This window comes from Manis pentadactyla, chromosome 10 (genome assembly GCF_030020395.1).
Source record: "Manis pentadactyla isolate mManPen7 chromosome 10, mManPen7.hap1, whole genome shotgun sequence".
Classification (NCBI taxonomy): Eukaryota; Metazoa; Chordata; class Mammalia; order Pholidota; family Manidae; genus Manis; species Manis pentadactyla.
Genome location: NC_080028.1, coordinates 368,352 through 379,161, shown reverse-complemented (window position 1 = coordinate 379,161; position 10,810 = coordinate 368,352). Strand labels below are relative to the sequence as shown.

Sequence of the window (10,810 nt, the reverse complement as noted above, 5' to 3'; positions counted from 1 at the left end):
CGCTCGCGATTCCTACAGCGGGAGGCGGGGCAGGCCCCGCCTCTGGGCTCCAGTCTGGGGCTTGGCGCGGTCGGTGTGGAGGAGGCTGGAGGGCCCCGGCCCCTTCCCACAGGTGTCCCGGTTAGGGGTCAGAGGAGGGGGCGGGGCCGGCCCAGGGTCTGCCAGCCCGGCCTCGCGGGAGGACCCAGGCGCCCCCTCGGGGTGTGCAGCGTGCGGAGGGGCCCCTCGCGGAAGCCCCAGCCAGCGCGGGGTGGACAGCAGGGAAGAGACGGCGCCTCTGGGCGCCCGTGGCCCGCTGGGCTGTGTTTGGGTGCTCGTGCTGTTGCAGAAACCTATGAGGGAACAAAGTGCTGGGCTCCATGGCGCGGCGCCTTGCAGGAGCCAGCCAGAGATGGAGGGGACCAAGCCGGAGACAAGGCCCCGCAAGCATCTGTTTCTGTTGGGTTCGGGGTGCAAAGGCTGAGAAAACTTCCTTTGGCCCTAGCTGGCTTGAGTTGGTTTCTGTCACTTCTCCCCAAAAATGCCCTCTCCGCCACATTGCTGCACCTGTGAGCTTGTGGGCAGGCAGCATCCATGGCAAGTCCTCTGGCTGGGCATCTGAGCCCAGCTCTGCTCTCCAGAGCCTGTGGGGACCTTGCTCCCTCCCACCTCCCACCCATTCCTTGCAGCCCTTTCAGAGACTCCTCAGTGCCAAGACTAGGTTCGTGTGCTGTCTACACCATACACCCTCCACCCAAGCTTCTCGCCACTGAGTTTCCTGCCCACCATGCTGTCCATGTCACGCTCCTGCTGGTCCCTCCCCTCTGAAGGACTGCCTTCTCTAGTCTTCGCCTTCCTGTGGGGGGCCTTCCCTCTCCCACCCCATGGGCCCCTGGGCTGCCTCCTCCTGTCCTTTTATCCCACCCAGTGTGGCTCCCATCACCTGTCGTCCCCCGTGTCGTCGGCCCTACCTCTCTGACTTTGTTCTCACTGCCCCCATCTGGCAAACCCCAGCGGTGCACCGTGCTGCCTCCCCTCCAGGCCTGCACCCCCCAGGGAGTGCAGAGTGGCCCCGGGGACAGCGCTGCCCAGCCGCAATGGACGCTTCCCCGCCCCCCGCATAGCCTGCTCACACATGGTCAGCTCTCTTCTGCCCTGTAGTCTCCCCAAGCCTCTGACCCCACTCTTGTGTCTCAGGGGTGAGCCCACTGCCCCTCCTGCAGAGAACCATCAAGTGGGAGGCCTTGTGTTGCATCACCAAGCTACAAGCTGCCTCCGGAATACCCCACCTGCTCCTCCCACACTGAGGGCGGAGGCTTGTCCTTCCTGCCTCCTCCCCACCTCCCATGTGCCCTATCCATGCCCCGTACCCTCAGTCTTTCCCTCTCAATGGATTCTTGTCAGGATTAAACTAGATCTCTCCCACCCTAAAACACTCAGGCAAACCAGCCAAGCGTCATTCTAGCTTTTCTTGGCCTGCATGAATTTCTCTAAAGCATTCCTCCAATGTCGCCAGCACCACCCACTTGTTTGGGGCATTTCCGTAGGTGAGCCAGCCCACGTCACTCCCCAGAAGCAGCTTCTCCGACTGAGAATACACGAAGGGCACCCTTGGGTTCCCCTCAGAGGCATGAGGACCGTCATAGACAAGTGCCGTGAGACAGGCTGTGCAAGAACGTGTGGGGTCACACAGGGGCCTCCGATCCATCCCGGAGCGGCAGGGGCAGGACAAGCAGCCAGTCTGAGGCGTGCGGGCCGGAGCGCATCCCACCCACGGGCTTCTGGGGCCGTGGCACCACAGTCTCAGGAGGGCAGCAAGTGCCCTGAGAGAAAGGAGCCGGTCAGCTGCCTTCCCTGGCCACAGACCGCACGGAGGCTTAGCTCCACCTGTCCCAGGTTAGACTCTCATGGGGATGGAAAATCTTTATTTATTTTCTCTTTATTGGTGAGTATTGTCACATTTACGTTTTGGAAAGATGGTTCTGGCAGCAGCATGGGAGACAGACTTGGGGAATGAGCGGGGAGGAGGAGCAGCTGCAGAATCAGGTCAGTCTCTGGGGTCCCCTGCTGGCTCCCCTTCCCTTGTTTTCCTTCAGAGCCAGCACACAGAGTTCTGTCCCCTTTCTGCACCCACTTCCGACGATGCTCACCACACCCTTCACCTGCCAAAGCCTTGCAAACTGTGAAACTCCCCAAACTGCCCCAGGCCTGCCCTCTTCAGACCCAGGCCCCCAGCAGGGCTGAGGCGCTGGTTCCCTCTGCATCCCTGCAGCTAGTTCCTCCCCTCTCTCCCCAGCGGCTCCCTGCATCAGCAAACAAGAGCCCACCATCCTTGTCTGCCTCTCAGCCCTGCTCGGCTTCCCTCTACACTGCCCACTCTGTCCCCACGGCACCCCTCCTGCCAGACCCTGAGCTCTCACCTCCTGCACTCCTGGGGCAGACGTGGGTGGGTGAGGCACCTGGCCCTAGAGGTGGGTTGGGACCCCGTCTGGCTGATTTAACCCTGCAGCACCCACTCCTTCAGCCTAGAAGGTTTGGCTCCCACCAGGTTCAGGGACAACGTGTCCCACCAGAAGGGACAGAAGGCAAGGCTGGTAGCCCCCAGGGCTCTGATTAGTCACAGAGCACGTCCCAGTGGGCTGACTCTGTCAGGCGCCCCTGCCCTACATGCCCAGTGCTACCCAGCGGAGGGCAGGACTGGGGAGGAGGGCCAGCCATTGCTTCTGGCTCCGCCCCCTCCTGGAAAGGCTATTTAGCTCTGGAGAAGCCGGCGCCACCGTCCCAAGCAAGACCCGGATGATACTGACCCAGGGGATCCCGGGCACAGCTGGGACACAGGCCAGCCTGGCTCTGCCAAGACCTCAGACTCGCCTACCACTTGGCACCTGAGACCCTCTCACCAAAGGACACAGGACCAGCCTGCCTGTTCCCTCGCCCACACCTCGCACCGAGGGCCCCCCAGAGGTGAAGGCTGAAGGGGTGGCTCAAGGGTAGGGCCCTCACACCTGCCTGGCTGGCTGCCCCCTCCAGCCCCGCCCACATGGCCCAACTCCTGACTGCCACCCTCACCCTCGGTTGCATCAGCCTCCTCTACCTGCAGCTTCCAGGCACGCTGTCCCGCTGCCTGGGGAGCCGGCAGCCCGCCCGACCCAGGTGAGTGGGGCTTGGATCTTCCCAAACCCTGCATCACCAGGCAGGAAATCAGGATGCCTGGGAGTTTCCCTCAGTCCCTCCTGCTTTTGTCCCCACCTTCTGCTGTTAGGGAAGCCCCCCATCTGCTACTAAGGCTCACCCCCTAAATCAAGGGGGACCCCCAATGCCTTCAGCAACCCTGAGCAGGGCAAGAGGCCTCTCTTTGCCTCCCTTCCTAAGGCACTCCTCTTCCCCCTCATTGGCAGAGCAGCCCCCTCAACAGGGGAGGTCAGTAGGAGGGATCCCCAGGCCTCCCCATTCCCCTACCCACCACCCTAAGGAAAGGGCTGAGGGGGGAAGACTGAGCACGGTATCCCACAGAGGCCAGGGGTACCCTTTGCCCAGAGAGTGAAGGTGAATGGGCATGTGACGGGATACTCATCTGGCTGAGGGCCAGGACCCAGTTGCTGAGCTCAAGGGGCTGTGGGCTTCCCCTGGCAGTGCTGCAGTCTGGGTGAGGGGTGGGGCCAGGCTGCAGGCCCCCCTGGCCTGCTGGGTAATGGTGTGAGGGCCATGGGCTCCGCTGGTAGTGCTCTAGGCTGTTGGGGAAGCTGTGGGCTCCCCCTGGCAGTGACCCCAGGCCTGTGTGGAGGGGAAAGTGAGTGGGTTTAAGGTTCCTGATAGGCTGGGCCATCGGGTTCACATCCTCCATCTCCCTCTGCAGGGAGTCCTCAGCTCAGACCTCTTCCAGTGGCCTGCAGCCCCCGCCTGTGGTCTGGAAGCTACGCCAGGCCCTCCAGCCACGGAGGAGCACCAGGCTATCCCCCGTGTTGGGTCGGCCTCTCCGGGATGGCCCCAACCAACGCTCGGGCTCCCACAGGCCCCGAGCCCAGCTTCTGCGGGTGGGCTGCATGCTGGGCACCTGCCAGGTGCAGAACCTCAGCCACCGCCTGTGGCAGCTCGTTGGGTCGGCCGGCCCGCGAGACTCGGCCCCTGTGGACCCCAGCAGCCCCCACAGCTACGGCTGAGGTGGGGCAGGCCCTGCCTCTGTCTGTCCCAGCAGAGAGGCTGCACCCCAGTCCCAGATCTGTAGCTGGGCCTCCAGCCTGCCCAGCCCCCAGAGCTCCTGGCAAAGAAGTGACTGCAGTAGTGGTGCAGGCCTCTGAGGAGAAACCCCTCACTTTCCACACCCACCAGGTCCCGCAGCCAACCTTGGACTGCTTTGGACGTATAAATTCATGCACCTCCAGGCATATGTGCAGGCAGAATTCATATACCCAGGAATGTGCAAGCTCAGGGGACAGGTGCTAAGCAGGAGTGGCTGGCAGCCCCGGATGCCCAACAGTGCTTCAGAGGGAAGGGGTCTGTCCAAGCACATGGAGCAGAAGCTCGACACCCAGGGGGACACCTCTAGGACACAGGAACGGGACCAAGTCGGCCCAGAGTGGCCCCTTTCCTGCTGGTCCTGACATGGTTAGATCAGAGCCTGGCTTGGCCTGCCCCAGGTCCCCCATCTTCCCTACCCCGTGCCCTTGAGACTGGGAGGGCAGCTGGGAGAAGCAGGCAGCTGGCCCACTGTGGTCTGGGGCTGGGGTGAGAGACAGGCTGTGTCGATACCTACATGGCTCCCTCAAGGAGTATGGGGATGTGGGGGTTCCACAAGCAACCACAGGGTCCCTCAACCTTGCCCTGCGTAGTGGGGGCTCAGCGGAGGGAAGTGCTTGGGCAGCGGGTGTGAGCAGGCTCTCTCAAGAGGGCTAGAACGGCCAGGAGAGCCGGGTCTGCAGCCAGCTGCATGGGGCTCACTGGGCGTCTGCCCCAGCTGGGTCTTTACGCAGTCCCGCCGAATGGATGCCAGGCCACACGAGCCTGACCCAGGGCTCAGAAAGGTGGTTTCTGTTATTCAGCGAACCCTCCTGTAGCACTTAACTCGTCAGTGCTTGTCTGTGCCATCCTCTCTGGCAGCTAGTGAGGGGCGCTGTCATTGACCCAGCACACAGGTCAGGGATGTGCCCACAGTCACTGCACCAGCCACCCAGAGCCTGGGCTTGGGTCACAAGCAGCCTGCCAGCAGACTCCCAAGTATGCGAGGGTCCTGGAAGCACCCATCTGGCTCCCACCTTTGTGCTTGCCCTTCCAGCTCAGGGACATTCCCTCCACGAGGCCCTGTGGGAACAGTTCAGGCTGGTCCCTGCCCTGGAACCGCAATGCAGGGCAGTCAGTGTCGTGAAGAGCAGGGCAGGGCAGGCCTGGAAGGCTGCCTGCAGGAAGTGGAGATCTGAGGACGGCAGCAGTCCCAGAGGGAGCTGCAGAAACGCCACAGCCTCCATGCCACAGGATGGGTGGGCAAGGCTGGGAGAGGTGCCCAAAAGCAGCTGAGAGGCTGGAACCAGCGCCAGAGTGCGGGCCTGTGGTCACTGAAGGGTGTCAGCAGAGGCAGGCAGGGAGGGCCAGGCAGGGAGCTGGGAGCTCAGCTCCCAGTCCTGGGGTGAGGGGGCTACCTGATGCACACACACTCCTGCTCCCACCAAAACCTCTCCTTCACCCCTTCCCAACCCTACTGTAGTCCAAGCCACCACCTGCTTTTAGGGTAATGGCTCCAGCCTCCTCCCTGAAGCCCCCTCTCCATCCCTCCAGCAACTGCTTGCTGAGCAGGTAGGGAAGACAGGAGGGACTGAGCAGGGCCCTGAGACCCAGCCGTCCAGGTGGGAGGGGGCAGAAGAGAGGGAGCCCTAAGGCAGGGTGCCTGGGCTGGAGCCCTGAAGACTGCACTTTGCTGTTTTAAATGGGGGATCCCAGCGCCCCTCAGTTTATTCTCAGCAAGGGCAGGGGGGCACGGCAGGAGCAGCCCCCCAATAGGCTCCTGGCCGCACAGCGAGGGCGAGTAAGTGTTCTGCCTTGTGCGCCCTAGAGGTGTGTCCCCAATACCTCCCACTTGGCCCACTGCCCCCTTCCCGCTCCCAGACTCTACCCTGAGCACACTCAGCACCTATCTTTCTGCAGAACGCTGGCCTCTTTCCAATATGAGACAGTGGACAGTGACTCGTTTGCTTTCTGTCTGCCTCCCCCTTGAAGAATGTAGGCTCCCAGCAGGATGTCTGGCAGTTAGGTCCTTGGCTGCTGGGTTCACCTCTGCCCTAGTGAGATGGAGCCCCTCACCCCCAGAGCCCCTTGGCCAGACTTCAGTCAGTCTCTCCTTAGCCCTGTGCACAGTCCTCCCCAGTATCAGCAGGAATCCCCACTCTTGAGATCTGATCAGACCCTCATCTCCACCCTTGAAATCTGGTCAACTCCTCATTCCCACCCTTGAGAGCTGATCAAGTCCTGTCCCCACCCTTAAGATCTGACCCTCCCACCTGCCTTCAGTAAGAATCCTGTCAAGTCTGTTCAGCAAGAATTCTGGACCCTCCATGTCTCCTCGTAGCAGTTTCCCACACACCGGTGACTCTGCTCTTTGGGGATCATTGCAGCTGCCTTCGCTGTATTCAGAGTGGAGCCCAGTCTCTTTCCCCTATTGCAACGGTTTTGAATAAAGTCTTCCTATTTTAGCAAATGTCTGAGCACCTATTTCTTCAATAAGCCCACCCCACCCTCTACCCCTACCTCCCCACCCCCCAGCAGAATCCCAGGTGCCTGAGGATATTGGGATGGGCCCTGGGGTCTGCACCACCTGTTGGGAGGGGCCTACGGTGGTTGTTTAATGCTCGAGGGGCTCTGGGGCAGAGCAGACCTGACTGCTAGCGAGCGGCTTCCACCTCCTGAGTCCTGGAGGGTCAGCTGCTCAGGTAGGCTGAAGTCAGGGCAAAGGGGGCTGGGGGCCCTTCCTGGGCTGACACATTAACCTGCTGAGGCTGGGAGGATGGTGGATGGTCACTCATTACCGAGGGCCAAGGCTAAGGGGCTGGGTGGCGCCGGGTCACTTATGTAACCTGTGGGCATATATAGGGGTACACAGGCCTGAGGACCTGCCCACTTGCCGGCTCTGCACGGTCTCAGGATGGAGGTGATTGTGGTGAGTACCCAGACCCAGTGCACAAGTGGCCCTGCTGATCGCTCACCCAGTGGCCAGCTAGCCCTCATGGAAAGTAGGGGCAGCCCCCTGCTCTCTCCCAGCAGGTTCCTGCCTGTCTGCTCACCCGGTCAAAGGGCTCCCTCCTTCCTGTTGTGGTTTAGCTGGGGTAAGGGTCAACAGCACCCCCACCCACAGACTCCCAAGTCCTGAAAAGGAGCTGGGGGTGAGGGTGCTGTGCACTCCCACGTGGCGTCCCTGTACCTGCATGTTTCTCTGGAAGCAGGTGACCAGACTAGGCCACAGGCAACGCTGGTGCAGGGGCCAGACATCTGTGCTGGGAGGGCTGTGCCTGGGGGTGCCCACACTGGGCTGCTGGCCCGTCTCTTGAGTCCGATGCCCCACGGGGTGTCCTCGCTTTCTCATGGAGATGGCATCATGCTGAAATGGCTCCAATCCCCTCCCAACCAGGGCCCAGACCCTTCTCTGGTCTACCGGCCTGATGTGGACCCAGAGAGAGCCAAAGAGAAGGGCAGCTTCCGTGACTACACTGTGAGGACCCTGACCCCCGCCCTGTGCTGCCCCCAGCCCCACCCTTCCTGGAGAGGCAGCAGAGCCCTTGGCACATGTTGGGGGGCACCCTTGGGGAAACCCACATGCAAACCAGTGGGGCCAGGCTTGGGAGACGGGAGGTGGCGGGCCCCTGGCTGTGCAGCCGCCCGGCTGACCCTACGGCTTGCAGTCTGGCCCTCTCCTGGACCGTGTCTTCACCACCTACAAGCTCATGCACACTTGGCAGACTGTGGACTTCGTCAGGAAGAAGGTACCTGACCGACTCCTTTACCGCAGCTCTGAGGGTGGGGGCCACCCTCCCCCACCCCAGCACCAGGTGGATGGAGAGGCACTGGGCCTTGCCAACCTGTGCCCATGATGATCTCTCCCCTCCTGGCCCAGCATGCCCAGTTTGGGGGCTTCTCCTACAAGAAAATGACTGTCCTAGAAGCTGTGGACATGCTGAATGGGCTGGTGGATGAGTCGGACCCAGATGTGGACTTCCCCAACTCTTTCCATGCCTTCCAGACTGCAGAGGGCATCCGGAAAGCCCACCCTGACAAGGGTGCGCCCCTCCAGCCTGCCCTGGGGTGCGGTGGGGGCCCTAGTCCCTGCGCCCCCCATAGTCTGCCCTGCTCTCTCTTTCCCAGACTGGTTCCACCTTGTGGGGCTCCTGCATGACCTGGGGAAGGTCCTGGCTCTGGCAGGGGAGCCCCAGGTAAGTACAGAGGTGGAGGGGGGTCAGCAAGATGGGGTCGGGGCAGGCCAGTCACACCCACCTATGGCCCCCGGTCCCTCCCCAGTGGGCAGTCGTTGGAGACACCTTTCCGGTCGGCTGCCGTCCCCAGGCCTCCGTGGTTTTCTGTGACTCCACCTTCCAGGACAACCCTGACCTCCAGGATCCTCGATACAGGTGCCCCTCCCCCGTGGCTACCCCCCCGCCCGGTGCTCCTGGCCCCCTCACCTTCTGCCTCTCCCTGCAGCACAGAGCTCGGCATGTATCAGCCACACTGCGGGCTCAAGAACGTCCTGATGTCGTGGGGCCATGACGGTGAGGCGAGTTAGACTGGGACAACAGGGACTGCGGCGGGGCCGCCCCACCCCGTGCCACATGGTGACCCCTCTCTCCCTCAGAGTACATGTACCAGGTGATGAAGTTCAACAAGTTCTCCCTCCCTCAAGAGGTAGGTGGGGGAAGGGGCCTGGCCGAGGGCCCTGCCCAGCTCTGCCCAGCCTGCCAGTGTGGCTTCCTCCTGCCACAGGCCTTCTACATGATCCGATTCCACTCCTTCTACCCATGGCACACGGGCGGTGACTACATGCAGCTCTGCAGCGAGCAGGACCTGGCCATCCTGCCCTGGGTGCAGGAGTTCAAGTAGGGCCCTGCCTTGGGGGTGGGGTGGCAGGGCAAGGAGGAAGGACTGGAGTCCTGAGCTCCTTCACAAGGCACTGCCCCTCCCCTGCTGCAGCAAGTTTGACCTCTACACCAAGTGCCCCGACCTGCCGGACGTGGACAAGCTGCGGCCCTACTACCAGGGGCTCATCGACAAGTACTGCCCTGGTGTCCTGAGCTGGTGACCAGCCTGCCCTCCTGGCCCAGGCCAGGCCCACTGCCCCAGGGTGACAGCCCTGTCAGTGCAGTGATGACTTGTCCCCCAGCCTTGCTGGGAGACCCCATAGCCCTCTTACGGCCAGCACTGGCCGCTCTGGCGGCCTCTCTGCCCAGTGACAATAAAGGCCTTGAAGCAGCCTGAGTCTGACCCTCATGGGGCTGTGGCCTCTCGGACATGGGTGTCTCGCTGCGCCTCCTGCCATGAACATCTTCTCATCCCCCAGATCCAGTGTCAGACCCCGGGGTTGCCCTACACGCCCACGATCACCAGGTTCTCCGGATTCAGGTGCCTTAAAAAGCCAAACTGAGCCAAACCCCTGACAGCTGGAGGAACCCAGAGCAGAAAGTTGCCTGTGACCAACGGGCCAGGGGCTGAGGAGGCGGCACACCAGTAGATGCCCAGGGCCCTCCTGAGGTGCTGCCCCGTCTTGGCTTGGCCAGTCGCCTCCCTTCCCTGGGGTTTCATCCCCAAGTGTGGACCTTTGCAGCTCCAGGTGAGCGCCGACTCCCTCTCTGCCTCTAGTGGTTTATTTATTGGAAGAAAATGGTTCTTTTGTCCCAGAATTCGTTTCTGTGGGAATCTGCTGATGGCATCCCGATGGTCTCTGTTAATATTTTCCTTGGTACTTCCTGCTAATTGGCAAGTGAATTTAGAGACTTAGTCAGATTTGGGTTTGGCTTCTTGGGGGCGAGAGCATGTTAGAGGTGGCGCCTGTTCCTCAGGAGGCAGAGGCTGTCCTGTGTTGCTGGAACATCCCTGACCTGCTGGAGCACAGGGCTCTGCCCGCCCCTCCTCCCTCAGGTTCCCTGAGGGCCCTGCTGGAGAGAAGCTGCCTCCTAGCCTCTCTGGGCGCTGTTTGATTAGGAAAGGCAAGTAAAACCCCAGGTTTTCTCCTAATTTACCATTTGCAAGGGTTGTTTCCCTAGCACCCTTCAAAGGTGATCGACTTACCTGCATTTGTATTAAGAACAAACAGATTTCAGTGTCTTTGTGCTCCAGCTCATTGAATTATTCTCAGCAGTGCTCAGCCATTGCATCCCCAGCTGGTGTGTGGGGCTTCCGGATGGGCTCCTGGGTCCCTCTGGCATGGCCACAGGTCTGTGCTGGATGTCCCGCCCCCTGGGGTGACAAGACACCCAGGCTGCTAATTTCCTGTGTCAGCAGTAACATTACCACAAACTGGGGGGCTTGAGACAATAGAAGTGTATTCTCCCAAGTTCTGGGAGTCAGAGCATCTGGGATCCAGGTGTGGGCAGGGTGAGCCCTGCCGGGGCCCCTTCCTGTCTCTCCCGGCTGCACATGCCCGCCAGCATCTCTGCACCCTGTCTACACCCCTCCACCTCTAATAAAGATGTTGTGATGGCCTTTAGGGCCCACACAGATAATCCAGGATGAGCTCCTCATCTCAGGAAACTCAGTCATATCTGCAAGATGCTTTTCCCAAATAAGGTCACATTCACAAAATATGGAAAGCTTTTGGGGACCCATATTTCAGCTTACCACAGAGACGGCCCCAGACCTGCAA

General features: G+C 61.3%; 2 protein-coding genes across 5 annotated transcripts; both read left to right on the top strand.

Annotated features, from left to right (window-relative positions):
* Window positions 1–1,355: 1,355 nt before the first annotated feature.
* Window positions 1,356–6,771, top strand: ADM2 (adrenomedullin 2). Its single transcript, XM_036906764.2, has 2 exons — window positions 1,356–3,132; window positions 3,836–6,771. Exons 1-2 carry the CDS (start codon window positions 3,020–3,022, stop codon window positions 4,137–4,139), a joined length of 417 nt encoding a protein of 138 aa, XP_036762659.2. The 5' UTR covers window positions 1,356–3,019; the 3' UTR covers window positions 4,140–6,771.
* Window positions 6,772–6,996: 225 nt separating this feature from the next.
* Window positions 6,997–9,458, top strand: MIOX (myo-inositol oxygenase). 4 transcript variants are annotated; one of them, XM_057508412.1, is made up of 10 exons: window positions 6,997–7,123; window positions 7,592–7,672; window positions 7,863–7,943; window positions 8,075–8,237; window positions 8,299–8,390; window positions 8,521–8,585; window positions 8,656–8,723; window positions 8,807–8,856; window positions 8,935–9,047; window positions 9,142–9,458. In XM_057508412.1, the coding sequence occupies exons 1-10, from the start codon at window positions 7,109–7,111 to the stop codon at window positions 9,248–9,250; spliced, it is 837 nt and encodes a 278-aa protein (XP_057364395.1). In that variant the 5' UTR covers window positions 6,997–7,108; the 3' UTR covers window positions 9,251–9,458. The 4 variants fall into 4 exon arrangements, with proteins under 4 accessions (XP_057364395.1, XP_057364396.1, XP_036762663.1 ...); XM_057508413.1 differs by having other exon boundaries at window positions 6,998–7,123; window positions 8,323–8,390; window positions 9,142–9,422; XM_036906768.2 differs by having other exon boundaries at window positions 6,998–7,123; window positions 8,323–8,390; window positions 8,476–8,585; window positions 9,142–9,422.
* Window positions 9,459–10,810: the final 1,352 nt, after the last annotated feature.

Bases quoted from the DNA above. Each gene is read 5' to 3' on its own strand.
- ADM2 (XM_036906764.2), top strand. From the start codon at position 3,020: ATGGCCCAACTCCTGACTGCCACCCTCACCCTCGGTTGCATCAGCCTC. The intron at 3,133-3,835 runs GTGAGTGGGGCT...CTCCCTCTGCAG, and splicing joins CGGCAGCCCGCCCGACCCAG to GGAGTCCTCAGCTCAGACCT.
- MIOX (XM_036906765.2), top strand. The intron at 7,944-8,074 runs GTACCTGACCGA...CTCCTGGCCCAG, and splicing joins TGGACTTCGTCAGGAAGAAG to CATGCCCAGTTTGGGGGCTT. The intron at 8,391-8,475 runs GTAAGTACAGAG...GTCCCTCCCCAG, and splicing joins CTCTGGCAGGGGAGCCCCAG to TGGGCAGTCGTTGGAGACAC.